General features: G+C 55.3%; 1 protein-coding gene across 4 annotated transcripts in view; it reads left to right on the top strand.

Moving 5' to 3' along the window:
* The window catches only part of ZNF609 (zinc finger protein 609), a 58,041-nt gene that overhangs the window by 31,971 nt on the left and 2,863 nt on the right, over positions 1–23,207 (top strand). For 3 of the 4 annotated variants that reach the window (XM_035899315.1, XM_035899316.1, XM_009643884.2), the window contains exons 2-6: positions 8,805–9,030; positions 19,233–19,320; positions 19,715–22,070; positions 22,387–22,753; positions 22,926–23,101. In XM_035899315.1, coding sequence (XP_035755208.1) covers positions 8,805–9,030; positions 19,233–19,320; positions 19,715–22,070; positions 22,387–22,753; positions 22,926–23,101 — 3,213 coding nt within the window. Of the gene's footprint in view, positions 1–8,399; positions 8,605–8,804; positions 9,031–19,232; positions 19,321–19,714; positions 22,071–22,386; positions 22,754–22,925; positions 23,102–23,207 lie in introns of those variants that run through there. The other variant, XM_035899317.1, reaches the window with a different exon arrangement.

Below are 23,207 nucleotides of genomic sequence, written 5' to 3'. Positions count from 1 at the left end.
AATGAAGAAAAAGGTAGAGCTGTGCTGTTTCCTAACCAAGAGCTGAGCTGCTGTGCCAGCTTCTCGCACTTGGTCCTGACCTACCAAGTGTTTCCCTTGGCTTGTGGTTCTTGGTTGCTAATCCCAGTAAAGGTTTATTGGTAACTTTTGGGTTCTCATCATCTCCAGAGGGCCTGTTTTCAGCCTCTTCTATAGTGCACAGCAAACCAGGAGTACCATGTTTTTCTGACCTATTTAAAGATAGCGGAGGAGTCGGGTATCCTCCGAGACAGACCTGGCCTGGGGTGTTTGCATGGGGACGTCTAACTGTGGTGGGAACCTGCTGTCTAGGGCTTGTGCTGGTTTGTACCTGGCGTGGCAATGCTTGCGGTAGGAACTTCAGCTCGAGCATAATATCCTTTTCCTTAAAAACGGAGCTTAACTGCTTTCTTTAGAGCCTCCTGGGAGTTACAGGATTACCCACGCTTACTGGCTGACCACTTGATAGGACAAGAGGAAATGGCCTCCAGGGGAGGCTTAGGTTGGACATTGGGAAAAATTTTTTCCCCAAAAGGGCTGTCAAGCACTGGAAGGGGCTGCCCAGGGCCGGGGTCGAGTCCCCATCCCTGGGGGTATTTAAAAGCTGGGCAGATGAGGTGCTTAGGGCCAGGGTTTAGTGGTGGGATGGCAGGGTTAGGGTAATGGTTGGGCTTGGTGATCTTAAAGGGCTTTTCCAACCTGAACGATTCTAAATGGAGATGTCAAACTCTGTAATATGTTCTTTGTCCCTAGAACTGCTTGGGTGCTGGGTCATCCCGGATGCTGGTGTTCAGGATCCCGGCCAGGGTGCTCTGTAGCACAAGACAGACTCCACAGGTCTTGTTGCCTACTGGGGTTAAAGCATCTTGCCATGAAGATGCTGCTTTATCATGTGATTTCCATTCCCCGCTTGGCATTTGGGTTTTAGGGTTGTCTCTAGCTTGGCTGTTTGCAATCTCTGTATCCTTTGGCTGGGTTTTATGTAGCCAGTGGTTATCAGCGGGCTTTTAATGGCAGCTGGAGCTGCATCACACCACAGCAAGTGGTTTGTGAAAGGCCTCCGGGATTTATATCCTCCTTCCAGGAGATTGATGCACTGAGGCACTCTTGAAACTTTCTATGTTGCTCCTTTGCCTGCTCTAATGTGCTGGTCGAAGAGTACCAGTATTAATGGTGGCTGTTAGAGTGCTGCTTGGATTTGGGTGTGAATTTTATGTGATCCAAGGAAGAAAATGTGTCTGCCTTGCTGTCATTGTGGCTTTGGTTCTTTTGCTTTTCCTCTTCCTGTGTGAACATCTTTTAGTGGTTCATTGGGAGCGGCTGGGGAACAGCAGCTGGAGGAGCCTGGTGTAGATGGACATCATGAGCTGGGGGGGGTTCAGGGAGTCGAAGCGCTGTCTTCTGCAAGAAGGTTGAGTGCAGAGTTGGGACCTTGCTGGGGAGCCAGTTCCTGCAGAACAGGCGGTGGCCTCCAGCCCAGAAAGCAAAGAGATGATGACATGTACTTCTCTGAAGGGAAGCGCTGAAGGGCTGGGCTGCGCTGGTGATTGAGAAGGTCCCTAGGAAAGAGCCCTGCAGTGTCTCCCATGGAGAGGAAGGATCCTTTTTCTGCTTGGGTAGAGTTGCCTGGTTATTTTCTTGGGTTTGGGGGAAAGAAAATAAAAAAGCGCAAGACTTAGCCTTATGGTGGTTTTCCCGCTTAGCATGCTGGCTTGAGGGACACATGGTCAGCGGTGCAGGGGATGCTGGAGGCAGAGCAGCAATGTAAGAAGCCAACCACACATCAGTGATGATGGCCACGTTGACAGGAAGGTGAGCACGAGATGAGGGAGCTTAACGTGAGACCTGGGTTCCCAGTGGGAAGATGCATGCTGTCATCAAACCTTTCCTGCTAAGACAGCACTGCTGGAGGTGAGGATGACTCTGGTGACCAGAAGCAGCCTCTGGATGGCAGCAGTGGTGCTGAAGAAGGGGCCAAAGGCTGGGTTGGTCAATGCAAAGGATCTTGTAGCTGCCTGTAGTCAGGCTCCATGTTTCCAACCATCTCAGCCCTCCCTTGACCCAGACACATGCCTGGTGCTTTCCTGCGTGGGATCTTTCCCCTTTTCACCACCAGCCAAGCCGCTTCATGTTTGAATTCGATAAAGGAGGTGAGTCTGGTGCAGCCGCTCTGCGGGATATCAGCCCAACATCCTCGGTCAACTGGTTGGACGCATGCACGGAGGTCCCAGCTTGGATTTCATCTTTCCCATGTCTCTCGCTCACATCAACTGTCCCCTTTCATCGCTGCTCTTTGCTACCTCTCTCCTACTGGAGACACCTTCCCCTCCCCCCCCGATCCGATCCGATAGTCTTTTAAGTGGTTGGAGCAGGTGACTTGGTGCCAGCACGTCTGTCTTATTGAAGACATGGTAATATGCAAGACTGTGCCTCTGTGGCGTCTGCCGCCTCTTGATCTCAACATGCTGCAAGCGCCGAGATAAGACTCGTTGTGTTCAAGCAGGGATTTTATTCCCCTCTCCACCGGAGAACGGCAGCCCAGGGAGAGGAGGCGGCTCATCAGAGATTGTGCTGGGTAATATTTGAATTTCTCCAGCAGCATGGCCAGGGTTGATTTGTGTACGACTGTCTGGATCACCTGGGAGCTGCGTTTGGGTCAGTCCCTTGTCACTGGTTTGGTGGGAGGTTGTATCTTCAGCGTTTCCCCAATATACCCATTACCACAACTGGGTCTGTTTTCAGCGGTGGTGGGGCTATGAGCTTCGTGCAGAAGCCCTCATCCAGGCTTTGGTTTTCATTACGTGCTCACATGCGGCTGGGACAGACTTCCCCAGCCAGATCAGGGTTGGACTAGATGATCTCCCGAGGTCCCTTCCAACCCTTGCGATTCTGTGATTCTGTGATCTTCCCCAAAATACCCAGATAAAGGTGAGTCTGGGTTTGAGAAGTGCCTGTCGACCCCAGCTGGCATGCCATGTTGTGCCAGCCCTTTGGCCGCAATCTCCTCCCACTGTCTGCAGGGACTTGCCGATCAGGGAAGGGGTTTGCATGGATGGAGGCAAAGCTCCTCTACACAGGGGACAGCTGGACCTTGGGGCTGGGATGCAGGTGCTTGGTGTGGCCGGGAGAGGATGTGCAGACAGCCTCTTGTGGGCAGAGCCTTCCCATCACACTGTGCCATCAACAGCCTGGCAGCTGGGAGATGCCAGGAATCTCAGGCAGGTGTCTGGAGGGTGAGACCAAACGGTGAGGAGCACTGCAGACAGGCCAGGGGACATGGGGGAAATTGGTCTCTCCCAGTTTGGTTTTGGGGGGATGACAAGAGTCCTGGGTAGCAGAGCCAGTCCAGACCATCTCGTGCTCACTGTCTGCCTCACAGCCTGCCATGCAGCCTGGGGCTGGCTTTACCTGCTGGCTCCCAAGGACAACCAACATCATCTAAGGGGGGAAATTGGGACTTCTGCTCCTTAAAAATCCTTAGTTCCTGTCCAAATTGCCTGGCTCTTCTGGTGGTGGCACTGGCCATGAGGTCCCACTCTCAGTTGTCCTCTCTGCAGAGCATATTTGGGGAAGGTGATGCTGAGCCCCCTCCAGTCAGAGGCGCATGGAAGCATTAATCCTTCCTCGTTGTGGCATTTACTGCTTCCTGCTAGAGGGGGCTGTCGGAAATGATGATTCTCCTTTTTCCTTGGACCAGCTGCCCTGATGTCCCGTGGGCTCGGATTTGCCAACCTGAACGTGTTCCCGTAGAAATAACTGGCTTTGTTTATTTAAGCTGGCGTTTTTCCAGGGAAGAGAAACTTTCTTCTGAAACAGATTTCTTTTTTTTTTTTTTTTTTTTTTTTTTTTTTACATCTTGATGTCAGCAACCTCAACCTTCAGCTAGTAAGAGGGAAGAGGAGCAGGTAGCAGTGTTGGGCTTGGTGCCCCACACCACACTCCCAGCTCCATCCGTGGACCCAGTGCTTGTGCCACCATTATTTCCCTGCACATGGGGTTTTGTTGGAAGCTCTTGTTGACTGCTTTCTTGCTGGGGTCCAGACAAATCCAGCCAGCAAACAGTCAGGTTTCATTGCCACTCAGGCTATTTGGGGAGGGGGTTTTCTGGACCCTCCAGTGTGTTGGGATGTTGTCACTGGGGGACGTGACCCAGAGCTCTGGGCAAATCTGTTGGAGCTTATTGAGCAATGCTTGCAAGTAGATTCAAGATTGAATTGTAGGCTTGGTGGGCACCGGTGCCATCAGAGAGATTTGTCTTCAGGCTCTGCATAGCCGGCTTTGGGGATTACATTGGAGAAGACTTCGGTTCCTCTTTGAAATCCTTGCCAAGGCCACCAGGAGTGGAGGAGAAGCATCTTGGGTGCTGTGGTTTTGAGGTTTGGAGATGACTCCCAACGATGCTCGTCAACTGGATGGATCTGCTCCCTGGCTATCTCTCTTCAAGGAGCTGGAAGCTCACGTTCCCAGGTTCTACTCTGAAAAAGTAAAGGTGTTGGGGATGTGGTGACCAAGCAGGACGGACAAGAGTGACATCAAAGCTCCCAAACATTGGGCTGAGACATGCAGTGACGTGGGAAGTGTTGGCTGCAGCCTTGAGCAATGCTCCTGTGGTGGAGCAGTTTTGGTCCGTGTTTTGTCTCCTGGCACATGGCAGCTAAGAGTTTGTGATCAGTCATGAGACTCCCCCTTGGCTTTTGTTTGTTTGCATTTGCAGGAATTGAAGGACCCCTCTAGATGAGAAAAACAGGCCACCGCACTTGCGTAGCTCGTTAATGTGGGGATATACTGGAAGCCTAGCACCGTCTCGGATGCATCAGTGGTCTCATGCTGACTACTGCAAGGTCATCGCTGACAAACAGGGTGCAGCTCTGTGGGTGCCCTGCACCATGTGGTTGTTCACACCTCCTCTGTCCTTGTAGGTGCACCACAAATACCTCTGCTGGTTGCTCTTCTCCAGGTTTTTGGCATCCTTGTTGGCTTTTATTGCTAAAAAATGTGCTTTTCTTGACTGGCTGACTTCGACTATTGGGAGCAAACGAAAATACTCATAGATATGAGCAGGTAGTCTGGGTGGTTTAGGGTTTGGCATCAAAATGGGTATGGTGTTTTTATTTTTGTTGTGTCCTCTTTTTCTCCCATTAGCTAATTGCTGCTGTGAAGCCCCCTTGACAGTGGCCGATGTTAATGAAGCTGCGCTGGCACAGTTCTAAGATGGCAGGAGCTGCTTTGTGTGCATCTCCCCATGCCGGCACACCGCCGTGCTTCCCTGCACATGGGACCCTGTCCCACCTTCGACCAAGAGCTGTGATGAGGGCTAGGTTTTAATTACCCACCCAGAGCCCTTTCCCCAGGACTGGTGTCACATTGTGCCATTGGCACCACTCCGGGATCTCAGTGGATTTGCTTTTTCCTCATTGAGCAGTGCTTGTTGCTGGCCGCTGCCTGGGCTTGGCTCTGTTCCACTTCTGTCCTCGGCCGTGGTGAAAGCACATTCCTCATGATGGGAAAGCCTCTGCGAGAAACACAAAGGGCTTTCATTAGGGGAGGCAGCGGCAGGCGGACGCGGACGGCCAGCACTGGTACGGGGAAGCTTCACCCCATCTAACTCCGGTGGAGGGGCTGCTGGAAGCATAGAAGCTCCCTCCAGTAGCAAGCGCGTAGCGGCTGTGTTTGCACTCGCCAGCATTTAATCTTAGAGCCTACCCAGTAAGGAAAGAGAAATAAATTTTCCTTCTGCAAAGGGGATTTAGGGCCCAGAAGTGTTAAGTGATATGCCCAGGGAGGGGAACATGCATTGGAGCTGGAAGCCAGGAGGGTGCAGGGCTTGCTTTGGGGAGCCGGAGATCTCCTCTAGCTCCATCCTCACTAGCTGGAGGAGATGCGAAAGCCGCTGTTTGGGGGTATGAGTGCTGCCCAACCGCCCCAATGCGAGCATCTCCTTTGGCTTCTGGCCCAGTGGAGGGAGCTGGGTGCCTGCTGATGGTGAGAGCAGCCAGCAGAGCTGCCTCAGCTCCCCCCAGCTGTGCTGCAGCCACCAGCGGGTGAATTTTGTGACCTTGCTCGATAAAGCAGGAGGATGAAAAGCCACGGAACCAGGAGATAAGACACACGCGGGCGGGCTGGATTCAGGGATTGATCCATCTGCTTCTTCCTCCAATGTGGCTTTTGGCTTTTTTTGGATGTATCCCAGTGAGGTGGCTCCATTCCTGCCCTCACCCTTGGAGAGCCACCCTGGGCCTTTTTATTTTGCTCTTGAGCTTCGGGCGAGGGAGCAGGAGAGCTGCCTCATCTCCCCATGGTTGCTAAACGAGGCTCTGTTTGTTCCAGTGCAGGGTGAAATATGAAATCCCATCAAGCCGCCTCGCTTATTAGAGAGATCTCAGTGAGCTGCTTATTATGCACAGTGGCGTAATGCAGATTACGAATGTGACCGGGCGATAATTAGCAGAGCTGGAACTGTAATTAAACGCTCCTGTGCTGCGCTGTGGTTTCTGTCGCAAAGTGGAAGGAAGCTGAACAGTTTCAAAACCCGCAGGTCCTTGTCGTGCACATGTGGCTGCTGCTCCTGGGGCGATGAGGGCAAGTGTTCCCCATCACTGCCTGGGCTTTTGCTGCTGCCCACCAAAGTCAGGCAGCCCTGCCTCGTTCCTCGCTGGCTATTTCATTGCTGGAGACTTGCTTTTGGGCTGCAAAATGTGGTGTTGGGGAGTGGTTTGTTTTCTTGAGCCCTTTCAAAGGAGCCTCACGCTTCCTTCGAGCATCTTTCTTGCCCTGGATCCACCAAGATGTGCAGGATGAGGTCGCTGTACTTTGGGGGAGTGATTTGTTTGTGGGAGTGCAGCCTCTGGCTGGTCTGCTGAGGGAGAGCTGGTCCTGCCAGCAGGAGGTTGGAGCAGGTGGTTGGGGAGAAGAGCCTTGGAGCGAGAGCTGTGCTGCCTGTGGAGGGACCTTGTGGTCCAGCCACTGCTGGACCAACCACCTCCAGGCCACCTTTAATGCGGAGCGGGGTGGATGCACTCTGATGAGCCATCCAGGGGCAGGACGGGCGCAGAAGGGCGAGGAGAGGGATACGGGCATGCGGGCAGAAGGTGCTTTGTGCTCTCCTGCTGGAAGAGCAAATCCACCTGCCCTGGTGGAGCCAGAAGATCTCAGAGTTCTCCACGGGGTGCATGTTTGCATCCCCCACCAGCAACCACCTCCCTGGGAGCAGGCAGAAGCCACTGGGTGGATGTGATCTCCACCTCTCTACTCTTCTGCCTAGAGATTGGCCTTTTGCACCTTCTCTACTTGCAAACGGTGTTTCTGTTGCTGAGGATGCAGAGAGGCTTTGTGGGGTCACGAGTTGCTTGGGGAGATGGGATGCTCCAGCCACTCGCTGCAGTTGCAGGCACCATACTGCGCAGGGCAGGTGAGGTTGGACATGCAAGCTTCTGCTGGGTTTGTTTATCTTGCTTCAAAGGATGGAAGCGCATGAGCAGGAAAGCGAACAGATAATTTTGGTGACTGGTCAGGACCAGGATGCCACTTCAGGGTGGGAGTCTATTTGGTGGCTGTCAGCAATGTTGGCCAAGGAGAGGCAGCAGCAAGGTTGGACGTGTTGGTGGGCTGGTGTCTGTGTCCCTGCTTGGTGACCAGCAAGCTTGGCCTCTGCAAGGCTATAATCATCTCTCCTCAGCAGAGGCTTAGGAGGACATCTCTCAGTATAGCACTGGATGCTCTAGAAGGATCTTCCCCTGCTTGAAGCCAAACCCCAGGTCAGCGCTTGCCAATTTGATGAGTTTCCTTGGTCTGCTTCTGTTTTGAGGTTGCTCAGTATCTTATCAAGTTCATAAACCGTAAAGAGGATGTCTGAGCAGAGGATGAGCAGCTAGCCCCAAAACTGCTGCAAATCCTTGTGAGCCAAGGTGAGGGGGTGACTGACTGCTGCTGGCTTGGCTGGTGAACCCTGAAGGACAAGAAGGTCTCCACCCTACTCATCCCTTGGCCATCAGCAAGTTCAGCTCATCCTTCTCCTAACACTGCTGTAATCTGCTAGCATGGCAGAGCGGCCACGGACTTGGCTTGTCAGCTGCAGAGTGACTTGGCTGTGGTTTCACTTGGCGTGTTGGCTTGTTGGCTTTCCGAGCCTGGTTCTGGCCGTGAGATGTGGTTTCCACGCACAAGGAAAGTGCGATGGCTGGCACTCAGTTGGCTCAGCTGTCGGCTGGGTCAGCCTGTGAAGCAGATGCTTGCACAGAGAAGAGGGTTGTGATCTGAACGCCTGCATCTTCAGGTGGTCACAGGGTAGGTTTGGGAGGAGGAGGAAGTTGGGTTTCATGGACGCTGGAGGGAGACCGCCACTCGTTTGTCCTGTCCTGCCAGTTGAGCAGAAGCCTGTAATTTATTTTTCTTCTAATGAGCCTTTAGGTCCAAAGCCATTGACTGCATTAACATCTGAGCACTAGCCAGAAGGCATCCTGACGGGGAAGCCATCGAGGAAGGAACTTGGCACAGACTCTTTCAGCAGAAGAGCCGATATCTCCTGTGGAGGGGCTTTTGGGTGTGATCTCTGTGACTACAAAGTGCTGGCTCTTCAGGGCTACATGGGTACGGGCACGCCAGGGTTGCAGAGACATGTGAGATTCTTGTCCTCTGACAGGGTGTGGGACTTGAACTGCCTGCTGGCACAGGCACTGAGAAGGTGGCAGCCCTGAACTTGAGGTTCTCCAGGAATGTAGATGCCTGTTGATACTTACTCTCCTTCCCATATTCTCAATGGTGACCGGTGTGTTTCTCCTTCCCCACAGATGGAGTCTCCAGTCTCTACGCCTGCGGTGTTGCCCTTGCACCTCCTTGTCCCTGTTGTCAACAATGACATCTCGTCACCTTGTGAACAGATCATGGTACGCACCCGCTCGGTGGGAGTGAACACCTGTGACGTGGCCCTGGCCACTGAGCCCGAGTGCCTGGGCCCCTGTGAGCCTGGGACCAGCGTGAACCTGGAAGGCATCGTCTGGCAAGAGACAGAGGACGGTAAGTGTCACCGGAGAGCTTTTTGCTCTGCTACAGTGTAATTTTGGAGTTATGGCAGTCTGTCCCTTCCAGCGTCTATGCTGTGTTGCTTGTTGGCAAGTCCTGGGCTCTGCCCCCCACCATCTGGGTGGTCAGGACACAGAGGAGCCCTTAATCTGTCCAGCAAAATGAGCCAAAACTTGCGTCAGCCCAACGCTTTGTGTTATCCCCTTGCCTAGACAGTGGACGAAAATCTAAGCTGCCATTTCTCTGCCTTTCTGCAAGAGCTGCCTTGGTCTGGAGGTGCCAGAGGAAAGGCCGTGCCAGCCTGCACGGGAACTCGACAAAGTTGACTTAGGTTCTGCTTGGCAACCTGCAGGTCTGTCACAAAAACGCTCAAACCCTGGGAGGCGGCAGAAATCTCCTGCTGGATTAAAAAACCCCAGCGGAGCTTTCAAAATCGACTCGGTGGGAGATCAGGCTCTTGTCTTCCTTGCCAAGCCAATAGAACTTTTTTTTTTTTCCCCACTGGAGCTCGTCTCATCTGTGCACAGCTTGGTTTGCTTTCCCAGGTCCTTTGAAGGGTTTTCTTTGCTGTTGGGGCTCTGCCAGGTAATGCGGGGATGAATAGGTGGCTCAGTGACCATGGTGAGCGCTGGAACCTGGCCTTCCCTCTAGCCTTGTTGGGATGCTGGAGGTTTGGGAGGCTCAGGGTGAGCTCCTCATGCTTGTGTCTGGCTTCAGCTGGGATCTGGAAGCAGAAACAGAGCCCAGAGGCACAAAGGTGAGAAAAAGCAGTGGTGGAGGAGGCCAGCTGGTGGTTCACCTCGGCCGGGTAACCAAGAGCTCCTTCTGGACATCTGCTCCTGCTCTTCCATCGCCGCTGCGTGCAGGGAACAAAGCTATTGACCTTAATTCCCTGGCCACTCCTTACTGTCTTCATTATCTCTGATAGAAACTGAATGGAAACCCTCATTCCTGTGAGCTGCTGTTGGGGGTGGGGTGGTGGTGTTGTGTTCCCTTCTTACCCTGTGCTTTGGGAAGATAGGGATGGACCCAGTTTGCCTTTCCTCTCTCCCTACTGGGAAAATGGTTTTGAAACTGTGGTTGATGCAGGACTGAGTACTGTGATGGCCCCCGATGTGCAGTTGGTGACCAACAAAATTGTTCCCATTGGGAAAAGCATCGTGACCTGAACTATTTGGGAAGAGAGGAAAGGCAAACTGGACTGTGTGTCCCAACACTCAGCCCAGCCATGCCTCAATTTCCCCAGCTGAAGGTATTGCTTCTTGTAAAGCGATCAGATGCTTTGCAGACAGCGAACAAGCAGTGCCCACAGGTTTCCTCCGAGCAGATCCCCCAGCCCTGGGGTGGGCAGAGCAGGGCTCCCCAGTGCTCCTGCTTTCTGTTTCCTTGTTCGCACCAGCAAGCCTAGCTCAAAGAAGAGGATCATGGGGTCTGATTTTTACAACATGTGGCATCTTTTTGCCTCGGAGGTGCCCTGTGATTTCCCACATCCTGGCTATTTTTAGTCTGCAGTAATTGGATGAACTCGCACAAAGATCCTTCTCTGCTGGCTGCTGCTTGGTTGCCACCGTTGGGAATGATGACTTTTACGGCCAGCCCTGCAGAAGGCAAATCTCGCTGTTGCCTTGGTCACTTCTGGTCTGCTGCGCACGTTGGTTCCTGTCGTAAACAGCATCTCTCATCCTCGAGTGAAACGTCAGGGTGAAACCATCCCTATTTCCTGCCTGGCCTCTCTCTCCTGCCTTCCCATGGTTAATGGTCAAGGGCGATGCTGGAGGACTTGCTGGACCTGGCTGTCCAAAGCTGGAGCTTGTGAAATGCGCAGGGATGCAGTGAGCAGCTCCCCTCACCTGATACAGAGGAGAAAGCTATGCAAAGGGCATGTCTACAAACCTGAACGAGGTGCTTTCAGCATGAGTGAGCACCCTGTGTGGCTGGAGACCATCCCCAGGATCTCCAGAGGGATCCCAACACCTTCACCAGGAGGGATCCGCCTCTCCCCAGGCTCCTTGTGGTGCTGCAGCCTCTCCAGACTGCTCGGAAGGACCCTGGGGCAGTGGGAGCAGAGGGATGGATCCTCGCCCCTGCAGGGCTGATGGATCTCCATGTGCAGATCCCACCAGGTTAATGAGAGCAGAGCTTAATTGCAAGAGATTTGGCGAAGCAGTTGGTTCAGAAAGCTCTTTCTCCCAGTGCTTGGCTTGCATCTCTGTGGTGGAGAGGAGCTTCCTAGCTCAACTACAGCAGCCGCTTTCTCCCCAAGGGTGACCTCCCTGGAGCAACTTGCATGGGGAGGTGCGGAATTATGGTTGCTCCCAGTTATGTCCTAGCTTCTCGAGCAGGATGCTGTGGGCACTTCTGGGTCTCAGCAAGCCCCCCACCTCTGGGCAGCATTGGGAGCAGTTCCCACTGAACCCCTCAGGAGACCAGGCATCTCTTCTCAGCAGCGTAATGCCTCCTTGAAAATTGGATTTGTGTCAGATGTGCCCCTTAGGCTCCTACAGTAATTGCTCTGATGTGGACCTGTCTGCAAGCTGCTCTTCTCCCAACTACATGTTAATGGCGTGTGCCCCTGAGACGAGGGGATCTGCATTGCTCTGCATGTGCCAGCAAAGGCATATTTGGGCTTGGGCAGTTGCAAAACTTTACTTCCTGCCAGGCTGGGTAGAGGAAGGGAACATAGTTCTTCAGCCAAAGCTCCCTTTCTGTAGAAAATGGCTTTTGGGTTGGCCATGGGGCTATGAAATCGGGGAGAAAGGCTCCTAAAGCCCAGCAACACTGGAGTGTCCTTGGAAGGACAAGCTGGAGCTGACCCATCTGAGATGGGAGTGTGAAGCTCTGAGGAGACCCATGACGTACCTGCTGCTTCAAACACCATCTTCGTCCTCTCCCCCCTCTAGAAAACCTGCTGCAAGACTGCAACTGCTGCCAAAGGCATCCCAGCGGGCTCCCACCACCAGACACTGGGTGCTGGGCTCGTGGTCAGCCTGCTTCACCGCTGCTCTGGGTTGGTGTTGGGCTGGCGGCAGGCACCGGTCGTATGCGCTTTCCCATAGCCACGCTGGTGACACTGTCCCTTTGCTGAGCCCGTCTTGTGCAGAGAATGTGTTTTATTGAAATGCCTTTGGTGGGAGCAGCTGTCTCAGCAGTTCCCGTAATTCTGTTAGTTAATAGTTCCTGCAGATTGAAATCACACCTGAACTAATTATACTGGAAAGCATCACTCCGTTTGCTGCCTCGTTAGCTGTTGCATCTCCTCCATCCCCCTCCACAGAGCTGGTGTCACCTGGCTCAGAGCATGTCACCTCCTTGCCTCCTCTCGCAGTGAACAGACTCCATCCCAGCACCACGCTGGTGCTGTTTGCAACCAAAACAAGCCAGCGTCTGACATGCAAACCCTCCAAGCAACGAGGATTGTGGCGTGGCAGCACTGCAGCAAACTCTCTCCGCATCCCTTCCTCCAGCTCTTTGCTGGAATGGCGGCAGCAGGTCGCCCCTGGCCAAGCTTCTCGTGCTCCGGGTGTTTGGATTGTGCTTTCGCAAATGTCTCATGAGGGTGTGATGGAGTGTGAGCGTCCTCGGGGTCTGCGGATGCTGACGTGGATGCGTCCTTGCACGGAGCAGGAGAGAGATGCAGTAGGGTGGGAGAGGATGGGGAAGGTTTGGAAGGTGAGGGTGAGGACTGGAAGATTTTAGCATAACCGTGAGGAAGCCTCACCCAAATTTGCTGGGTTTGCATGCTGAATGTGCTACCTTGCTGCTACCCACAGCCTTCAGCTGTGACTCTGGTTCTTCTTTGCCTCTGGGGATGTTTTACAAGGAGGATGTGCCAAGATTGCACTGCTCATGGGTGGGCTTTTGGGCTTCAAAGGGGGCTGCACCATCCCCTACTTACACGCTCTGGTCTTCACAGCCATGGGTACTTGAACCTGGGAACAGGAGGGGAGTTTTTAAGGCTGATGCAGCAAGGGTGAGGAGTGGGAATATGGATTTCTCGTTTGCTTTAATGGCATTTTCCAAAGTAACGAGCAGTTGTAAATCCCCTCCAAGGTTGCTGAGCCAATGCGCAGGCTCAACGTGCTCCTCCGAAGCCTCCTAAAGCTGTGACAACACGTCTGTGACCACTCTCATCTTCAGATCAGCAATCCAGCAGTTCGCTCTGGGTGGGAGCATCACTTGGTGACGGGGCATCTCATCTCTGGTGCTGGGAGGGTTGCTGGGGTTTCAGGCTGCTGCCTCGCACCCTCCTCCTGTTTCACCAACGGATGGGGAGGCTGCAAACCCCCCGAGCACAGTGGCTACTTGCGTGTTGGTGTAGAGAAGCAGAGCTTTATTATGCATCATTCCCCAGCGCTCCCCTGGCACCACTGTTTCGTGTCTAATATCTGCTGGCTTGACAGTGCAGGGAGCTGGAGGAGAGCTAATGCGCCGCTTATCGCTCTCAAAGCATCTGTCAGCTTTGTATGGAGGCTGTTTTATCAACAGGTGAGCAATATTCTGCTCCAGACAGGACTATTGCTCGTGTCCATCTCCCCAAGGCACGGCTGTAGCCACCCCAGGAAGTACCAGCTAGGGCTCCTGCTTTAGCTGCTGAGTACTGGATTAAGGGGCTTGTTTACAAGGAGGCTCTTGAGCTGCAAGCTGCTCTTCCATGCTTTCCTTTAAGCTAAAATGGTTTAAATTCCTCTGCCTCCCTTCTCTGGGGGCATGAGGATGGAAGTCTGGGCTGCTCATAGGTGGCCCTGGGGGCTTGGTGCCATGGCTGTGCTCTGCCTGCCCTGCCAAGCCTTGAGAGGTACCACGGGCCCCAAAATCCTGGAGGCATCTTCTGGATGGGCTTCAGGCCATGGAGAGGGAGCTGTGGCCCCCAATCCCGTGCAGGTGCTAGCCACCGTGGTCGCAGTGGGCTGGGCTGTCCTCTTGCAGGACGATGTCAGGACCTCGCTCACAGTCACATCATCGCTGCTTCCAATGGTGGACGCTTATTGCAGGGTTTGGGCAGGAGAGCGGCAGTGGGTGTTACGCATGTTCAGCAGGTGCTGGTTAAATAAATGCCCATCCCATGGGATCGGCGACAAGTGGTGTGGCTTCCTGCAGTCACTTTGGTCACTGGCACCCACAAACGCACCCTTGCTGGCTCATTGTCCCTTGGTGTGACCCAAGCTGAAGGTTTTCCTTCTGCTGTTTCCACGCTCCAGCCTCTAAAGCCCCTCTCATAGTTCTCCTGTCCCTTGGAAAGCAGAGCACTAGACAGCCAGTGACAGTAATCCATCATCCCTGCGTGGTTTAATGGAAAGATCCTGTCTCCCTCTGACTCTGCCCAGGAGACTACTGGCTTTGCATGGCAAGGGTTTGGTAGGAGGGGGCTGCAGGGGGACTTCTGTGAGAATATGCCAGAAGCTGCCCCCATGTTGGACAGAGCTGGCTCCAGGACAGACCCACCGCTGGCCGAGGCTGAGCCCATCAACGATAGTGGTAGGGGCTGTGTGATGACATAAATTTAAGAAAGGGTAAAAAACTGCAGTGGAACAGCAGCTGGGAGAGAGGAGTGGGAATATGTAAGAGGAGCAGCCCTGCAGCCCCTCAGGCCAGGGCAGGAGGAGCTCCAAGCATTGGAGCAGAGATTCCCCACAGCCCCTGGTGCAGCCCATGGTGTGACAGGCTATCCCCCTGCAGCCCAGGGAGGCCCACGGGAGAGCAGATCTCCCCCTACAGCCCGGGGAGGACCCCATGCCAGAGCAGGGGGATGCCCGAAGGAAGCTGTGACCTCGTGGGAAGCCCACACTGGAGCAGGCTCCTGGCAGGACCTGTGGCCCTGTGGGGAGAGGAGCCCAGGCTGGGGCAGGTTTGCTGGCTGGGCTGGTGAGGGACTGCATCCCGTGGGAGGGAGGGACCTATGCTGGAGCAGTGTGTGAAGAACTGCAGCCCGTAGGGAGGACCCACGCTGGAGAAATTGGTGAAGGAGTCTCCTGTGGGTGGGACCCCAGGCTGCAGCAGGGAAGGAGTGTGAGGAGGAAGGAGCAGCAGGGACAGTGTGTGGTGGACTGACCCCAACCCCCATTCCCTATCCTCCTGTGCCACTCAGGGGGAGAAGGTGGAGAAATTAGGAACGAAGTTGAGCCTTGGGAGGTGGTGTTTTAATATTTGGGGTTTATTTCTCATCCTACTCTGATTTGTTTGGCAAGAAATTAAATTTACTTTACCAGGTGAGTTCTTTTGCCTGTGATGGTAATTGCTGAGTGAAGTCTCTCCTCCCTGGGCAAGGTGGCCATGACCTTCCCCGTGGTGTCCTCTGCTCTCCTGGCGGCAGCAGCAGAGCTCTTGCATGTCGGCCATGCACCAGCTTTGGGGGTTGTGTCCTAAAGTCTGGGTGCTACCGGTCAGGCCAGGCTCCCTGCATGTGAACAGGGCTTACGGCCAAGCTGGAGCATCCCAGAAGTGATGCAGCTGGAGGAGAAATTCATGGAAGAAGGGGTATCCCAAAGGTATTGAAGCCGGAGGAGAAATTCATGGAAGAAGGGGCATCCCAAAGGTATTGAAGCTGAAGGAGGAGTTCATGGAAGAAAAGGACCCTGAACGCTTCCAGGCGCTGGAGGCTTGGTAGTGCCCTGGAGTAGGTTCAGTGCAGGATGGATCCCTGTTCCTGCTCACTGGTGCAGGTGGGATGTGGGGCTACAGCGACCCTGGATCTGCGTCAGTTCACGGACCTGCAGGCAAACTGCCTCTCCTTGGGGTGGGAAATGCCACCGGCTGTCGTCCCATTGCCTTGCAGAGGTCCCTTGCACTCCAAAATCAGTGGAAAGCTATCAGGGCTCTTGGCAGGTGTCCTCTCCAGCTGGAAAGGCAGCATCTCCTTGCTCCCCACAAGACTGGGGATGCTCCTCCAAGCACCTGAGCAGTTCCCACGATGCTTGAGGTCCTGGTCTTGCTGGAGACAGCTGAATAGCATCATGGCTGGGTGATGTTGAGCCATGTGATGAAGCGGCTGTGCGTCGAACTGAGAGTGTCCCTGCTTGCAGTGGGTGCTGGTACCCTGGTTTCTCAGCAGGGTTTGGAGATTATCTTGGTTGGGCTTGGGGCCTTCATCTTTGCAAAGAGGGCAGACGTGACTCGGGTACCACCCACTGCCCAGGTGTTTGGGGGGATCCAAGTTACATTTCCCCTCGATGTGATGGCTCCTGGTGCCCACAGACCGGTCTGCAAGCAGATACCACCACTTACATTTTAGCATGGAAGAGCTTTGCCCAAGCAGGGACTATCCATCGGAAAGGCTTAGTCTGGCCTAATTTAGGGCTGTGTTGGGACAGAGGGCTTCATGCAGCTTTGTCCTTGTTCATCCAATGTCCCTACTAACTGGGTGCACCCACTGAGCCTCAGCTTGGGGACCATACGAGGACCAGATGGTGTTTTTCTGCATCCCCCAGCTCCCTTCGTCTCTTAATCCTGTAAAAATTGATAATCTCAGCCACCGCCTTCCTAGACAGCAACCCGGCACCATCAACCCACTCTTAATTTTTCCTGCTGTGGTCTGGCTCCATGGTGATATGAGTACTTGGTGACTGGGATGTTGAGCAGTTTGCACACAGATTTGGGTGGTATCAATGGCTTAAGAGCACCCAAGGTGTCACCTTCCTGTGAAACCAGGTAGGGCTGGAGTGGGTTTCCTCCTCTGCAAGAGCATCGCTGCCAGCTCTGTGCATCTCCAGCCTTGGGGATGCGAGAGCATTGCCTCCTCGCTGCCCGCCCTTGTCCTGCCCGTGCCTGCTCATCATCCTGCCACGGGAGGGGGGACATGGTGGGTGAAAAAAGCTGCTTAGGATCTATCCCCAGGGTTTAAATTGTCCTGGGTTATTGTTGGAGGATTAAGAGGGGATTTGGTATGATTGGTTGCAGTGGGTTAAATATAGGCTGGTGTGTTGGCTTGCTTCGCCCCTTCGTCTTTCGTCTCTCCTGTGATCGTGGCGGCAGGGAAGAAAAATGCCAGCGTGTCCTTTCTAATACCGCACGCAAGAGCCTCTAGTGGCTTGTCGTGCAATTAACTTCCAGCGGTGCCTGGGCTCTGCCAGGGGGGGCAGAGGGAGCTGCTCCTCTGAGTCCTGAGGCTGGGAGGGATGAGCTGGTCCCCGTGATGGGGTCTGTTTTGGGGCTGCTGGTCCCTCAGCTGCCGCTTGGTCCTTCTGCAGCTCCCGGGAGCATCCCTCAGCGGCTCCCTGGAGGTACCCTATGGATGGTGAGTTTGGGCTGGGGCGTGGGACATAGCTGGAAGCTTCCCTGGGTTTTAAGGAAAAGGGGGACAGGTTCCTGCCTGCCAAAAAAAGCCAGGTTAGGAGGCATGGGGGGTGAAGACCACCCTCTGCGCACCCTCCTTGGGATGCCTGGGATCAGCATCCCCCTCTCTCCTTGAGTGGAGCTGCGGGCTCCCAGCAGTTGGTTTCACCACTTGTTTCTACCCCACGTTGTCTCCAGCATTGTGTCCTGGCCACATCGGTGTTAAGGCAGGTCCCCGGTGCCTTCCCCTGAAGGCAGGACCCAGCTCTCCTGCTCACTGGGATGAGCCGGCTGTAGGTCTGTCTTGGCCGTGTGCTGGCACTGTGCCTGCCCACCACCTTCTCCCACTGGAGCACCCAATGTTTTCCAGGAGGAGAAGGGGAAAGAGGAGACCTGTGTTTCACTTCTCTTTCTGAAGGAGACCCATGTGTTGGACCTCGGCTCTGTATATTATCTCCCCCGAAGCCTGCAGCTGGCTGCTGGCACAGCCTGATGGGGGATATGGGCTGAGATTTATAAACGTGCTTCAGGCACAGCTGCTCTGGGCTCCCTCGGCTCCATCCATCTCCCGGGCCAGTGCAGCTGTATATCTCACCGCGCTCATCAACCCTTGCAAACGAGTTTCCTGTCTCCTGAGTTTTACCTTGCTCAGATAAATGTGCCTCGGTACAACAGACTGGTCAAATTAGTTCTGTGGTAATCAGTGCGGTCCATGGCAGGGAGGAAATATCCGCAGTATTATATAAAGTGCTGCTGCAAAAGACCCCCCTACCTCCAAGAAGAGATGCCGAAGGTCCAGGTCCTGGCGCAGGTGTGAGCCAGGCTGCTTCTCTTGAATTGGTGTGAAAAAGCTGAAACCACCAGATTTTCCAAATGCCCAACACCTTTGCTCCACAACGGAAGGAGATGCGACCCCATGGATGGTTCTCCAGGCAGAGATCTGGGGCTGATAGGTGTCCCAGGGAGTGTGGGAGCAAAGCAAAGTGGGGGACACACAAGGGTTGTTCCCCTGAGGTTGGGTTTTCCTGCCAGGGGTGGTCGCCAGCACGGGGATGCTGGGCTCAGCTTGCCATCTAGTGGCAATAGCAGCCTTTTCCAGAGGGCTGTGGGGTTCACGGCCACTCACGGGGGGTCATAGCCCTGCCGGGGGGGAGGTCTGCAGCTCCATGTTGGGGTCCACAGCCTTGCTGGGGGCTGTCTGCATCTTCCCCTAGTGGTTCCCAGCCCTCACTCCCCAGAGATTGCCCTCCCTACCCTACCGGAGTGCACATGGAGCCAAAGTGGATCTTCAGGCCTCCCCAACTCCTGCAGCCCTTTGGGGGTCGCTGCTTTTAGCATCCCCATGAAAACGAGGAAGAGCACTGAGCAGTTCAAGGAGGAGAGGTTGGGTTGATGCTGGCCAGAGCCATGCTGAGAGAGGGGATGAGCCAGGGGGTCTCCAGCTCCCATCTTGGTGCCTCTCCAATGCAGAGCCCAGGGTCTCACCTCTCCTGAGAGCTCAGACCGTTTGTCCGCCTTCTTCCGGCCCTAGAGCTGAGCTCTTCCTCTTGCCTATCTCAAGGGGTAGATCCCCCTTTGCCCCAATGCCCAGGGAAGGGCAAGACAGCATGGGGTCATCAAATCACAGAATTGTTTGGGTTAGAAAAGCCCTTTAAGATCATCAAGCCCAACCATTACCCTAACCCTGCCATCCCACCACTAAACCCTGGCCCTAAGCACCTCGTCTGCCCAGCTTTTAATTACCCCCAGGGATGGGGACTCGACCCCGGCCCTGGGCAGCCCCTTCCAGTGCCCGACAGCCCTTGCAGGGAAGGAACTTTTCCCAATGTCCAACCTAAACCTGCCCTGGTGCAACTTAAGGCCATTTCCCCTTGTGCTGTTGCCGGGTCACACCTGTCCCCATCTGACCCCTTCCTCTCGCCTTACAGGTATGCTGGTGGTCAACGTCACATGGAGGAACAAGACGTATGTGGGGACACTGCTTGACTGCACACAGCACGACTGGGCGCCTCCCCGGTAAGCAGCTGGTGGGGTCCAGCAGCACTGTCTTAGCCCCCTTCGCCCAGGCACAGAAGGCAAACCCAGCCACCTGTGGCCTCTGTGGTACCCAGCACATTCTGCCCTCTGCCTGTGGGGCTGCTGTGGGCATTAACATCTCCTTGCCCAACCAAGCTGCTCCCATATCTCTTTGCCCCTGCAGTCATAGGCTCCCTCGTCCTGGAGACTGGAAGTGGGTGAGCATTTGCCAATGGACCTCTCTTGCCCATTCCTCTTTACTGGAGTGACAGCGGAGGACAAGCCTGTGGGATTGACAGCGAGGGGAGGAAGGGGGTCCCCACTGTGCAGCAGGGATGGTGTAGCCTGGCATGGCCGTCTCTCCATTAAAATCTCCTTGTCCTCCTCCCCACAGGTTTTGTGACTCTCCCACCAGCGACCTGGAGATGCGCAATGGCCGGGGCAGGGGCAAACGTATGCGCCCCAACAGTAACACGCCCGTCAACGAGACCGCTGCTGCCTCGGACAGCAAAGGGACCAGCAACAGCAGCAAGACCCGGGCAGGAGCTAGCAGCAAAGGGCGCCGGGGAAGCCAGAACTCCTCGGACCACCGCACACCGCCCGGTGGCACGGCAGAAGATGTGAAGGCTAGTCCCTCCTCCGTCACCAAGCGGAAGAGCAAACCCCTCTCCGACATGGAGCTGAACTCCAGCTCGGAGGACTCCAAGGGCAGCAAACGCATCCGCACGAACTCAATGGGCTCGGCAGCCATGCCACCCGCCACGGTCAAGGTGGAGCCAGCTGTCCTCGACCGAAACTGCCCTTCTCCCATCCTCATCGACTGTCCCCACCCAAACTGTAACAAGAAGTACAAGCACATCAACGGGCTGAAGTACCACCAGGCCCACGCGCACACAGACGACGACAGCAAGCTGGAGGCGGACATGGACAGTGAGTATGGTGAGGAGCCCTCCCTGCACACGGACATTGGGAGCTGCAATGGCGCTGCCGTCTCTCAGAAGGGCTCGCTCTCCCCGGCTCGCTCGGCCACCCCCAAGGTACGCTTGATGGAGCCCCACAGTCCCTCCCCATCCAGCAAGTTCAGCGCCAAGGTCCCCTGCAAGAAGAAGCTGGGCGGGGAAGGAGACACCGACCCGGGTGCCCTGTCCAATGACGGCTCTGAGGATGGTCCCTCCGTGGCTGATGAGACAAGTAACGATGGCTTTGACTCTCTGGAGAAGCGATGTGTTGATAAGGACAAGTCAAAGAAGGCATCTGGTGCTAAGCCAGAGAAGATCCCTTCCAAAAGCTTGAAGTCTGCCAGACCCATTGCGCCAGCCATCCCCCCCCAGCCAATTTACACCTTCCAGACAGCCACCCTCACCACAGCCAGTCCCGGTTCCTCTGCAGGCCTCACCACCACTGTGGTCCAGACTATGCCCAACAGCCCTCAGCTCAAACCCATCCAGCCCAAGCCTACGGTGATGGGAGAGCCCTTCACGGTCAACCCTGCCCTCACCCCTTCCAAGGAGAAGAAGAAGAAAGACAAGAAGAAGAAGGAGCCCAAGGAGGTAGAAAACCCACTGACTCCCAGCAAAGCCTGCAGAGCGGAGGAAGGCAAGAGCCCTTTCCGGGGGGAATCCAGCGACCTGGGGACGAAAGGCGAGGGGCTGCTGAATGGCTCATCCGACCCCCACCAGAGCCGGCTCGCCAGCATCAAGGCCGAGGCAGATAAAATCTACAGCTTCACCGACAACGCGCCGAGCCCCTCCATTGGTGGTGCCAGCAGGCTGGAGAACACCAACCCAGCCCAACCCATGACCCCGCTGCACGTCGTCACCCAGAACGGGGCAGAGGCGAGCTCGGTGAAGACCAACAGCCCAGCCTACTCAGACATCTCTGACGCTGGGGAGGATGGGGAGGGTAAGCTGGAGAGCATGAAGGCGAAGGATCCGGAGCAGTTGGTCAAGGAAGGTGCCAAAAAAGCTCTTTTCCCACCGCAACCACAGAGTAAAGAGTCTCCCTATTACCAAGGCTTTGAAACCTACTATTCCCCTGGCTACCCCCAGGCAAGCCCAGGGCCCTTGAACCCCGGTGGCCAGGCTGCGGCCGAGACGCAGGCCTTAAAGCTGAAGAAGGACGAGGAGCAGGAGAATGCGGAGGTGAAGGTGAAGAGTGAAGGCTGTGAAGAGAAGAAAGCAGAGCTCGGTGGCTCCAGCCAGCAGCCCTCAGTCATCCAGCAGCGTCCCAACATGTACATGCAGTCCCTCTACTACAACCAGTATGCCTATGTGCCCCCCTATGGCTACAACGAGCAGGGCTACCACGCTCACCTGCTGAGCACCAACCCTGCCTACCGCCAGCAGTATGAAGAGCAGCAGAAGCAGCGGCAGAGCCTGGAGCAGCAGCAGCAGCAGCGAGGGCTGGAGAAGAAAGTGGAGCTGGGCTTGAAGGAGAGGGAGGCAGCGCTCAAAGAGGAGTGGAAGCAAAAGCCGCCCATGCCCCCGACGCTCACCAAGGCCCCGAGCCTCACGGACCTTGTCAAGTCAGGGCTGAGCAAGGCCAAGGAGCAGGGAGGTCCTGACATGGCCAAATCTGTCATCATCCCCAAGCTGGAGGACTCATCCAAGCTGTCTGGCAGCCAGGTCACCGAGGGACTCAAGGTGAAACTCAGCGAGGCCAGCCACCTCGGGAAGGAGACTGCTGAGACCAAGGCTGGCTCCGAGTGTGGCCGGCAAGCGGAGGTGGACCCCGTGCTCTGGTACAGACAGGTAATGCCTACCTGCTGCTCGCTCGGCCCTGCCTGCCAGCCTGGCAGTGGGCTTTCTCCTGGAGGAAGCCCCTCACCGCAGCTTTGCTGCAGGTTTTGCAGGGGCCATTGCCTCAGAGAACACGCGTTGTCCTCTGCTCATGATGGGACTCCGTGAGGGGTCCAGGAAAAGGATGGGGCTGGGAGGCCACGGATGGGCCAAGGAGAGCCTGGGGAAAGGGAGTGGGGTTCACTGGTCTCTTCCAAATCCAGCCTGGTTTTGGGACAGGCTGGACTCGGGGGAGGCAGCTGCTCTGATCGTTGCCTGGTTCTTGCAGGAAGCCGAGCCCCGGATGTGGACCTACGTGTACCCAGCAAAGTACTCGGACATCAAGACGGAGGACGAGCGGTGGAAAGAGGAGAGGGACCGAAAACTGAAGGAAGAAAGAAATCGAAGCAAAGAAGCTGTGTCCAAGGAGGACGGGAAGGAGAGCACCAGCTCTGAGTGCAAGCTGACTCCCACCGAGGAGGCGCGCATGGTGGGGAAGGACCCCAGACCCAGTGTCCATGTCCCCGTGTCTTCACCCCTCACACAGCACCAATCCTACATCCCCTACATGCACGGCTATTCCTACAGCCAGTCATACGACCCCAACCACCCCAGCTACCGGGCCATGCCCACCGTCATGATGCAGAATTACCCAGGTAGGGAGCTGAGGTCTTGCAGACGTTCCTTCCCGGGCTGTCCTTGCTCCGAGAGTGAGGAACGGCCATGGGACATCCTCTCACTCCTGGGGGCACACGTGCAGAGCCACGTGCTCCTGCTGTGCCGCCCAAAGACTCCTCGTGCCCTGACTGCTTTTTCTCCCCACCCCAGGATCATACCTGCCCTCCAGCTACTCCTTCTCCCCATACGGGAGCAAGGCATCTGGCAGCGATGACAGCGACAAGTCCCGAGCCAGCCCCAGTGTGAGTTGTAAATCCAGCTCAGAGTCCAAAGCCCTGGACATCCTGCAGCAGCACGCCAGCCACTACAAGAGCAAATCGCCCACGGTGAGGGTCAGGAGGGTGCTGGCTTTGTCCAGCCCCATGCATGAGCTTCAGGATGGTCCCTGGATCCTGTAACAAGCACAGAGCAGCTCTGCCTGCCATGGGTTTT

This window comes from Egretta garzetta, unplaced genomic scaffold, assembly GCF_000687185.1.
Source record: "Egretta garzetta isolate BGI_Z169 unplaced genomic scaffold, ASM68718v1 scaffold287, whole genome shotgun sequence".
In the NCBI taxonomy this organism is placed as follows: Eukaryota; Metazoa; Chordata; class Aves; order Pelecaniformes; family Ardeidae; genus Egretta; species Egretta garzetta.
This window is presented reverse-complemented; position numbering and strand designations above follow the sequence as displayed.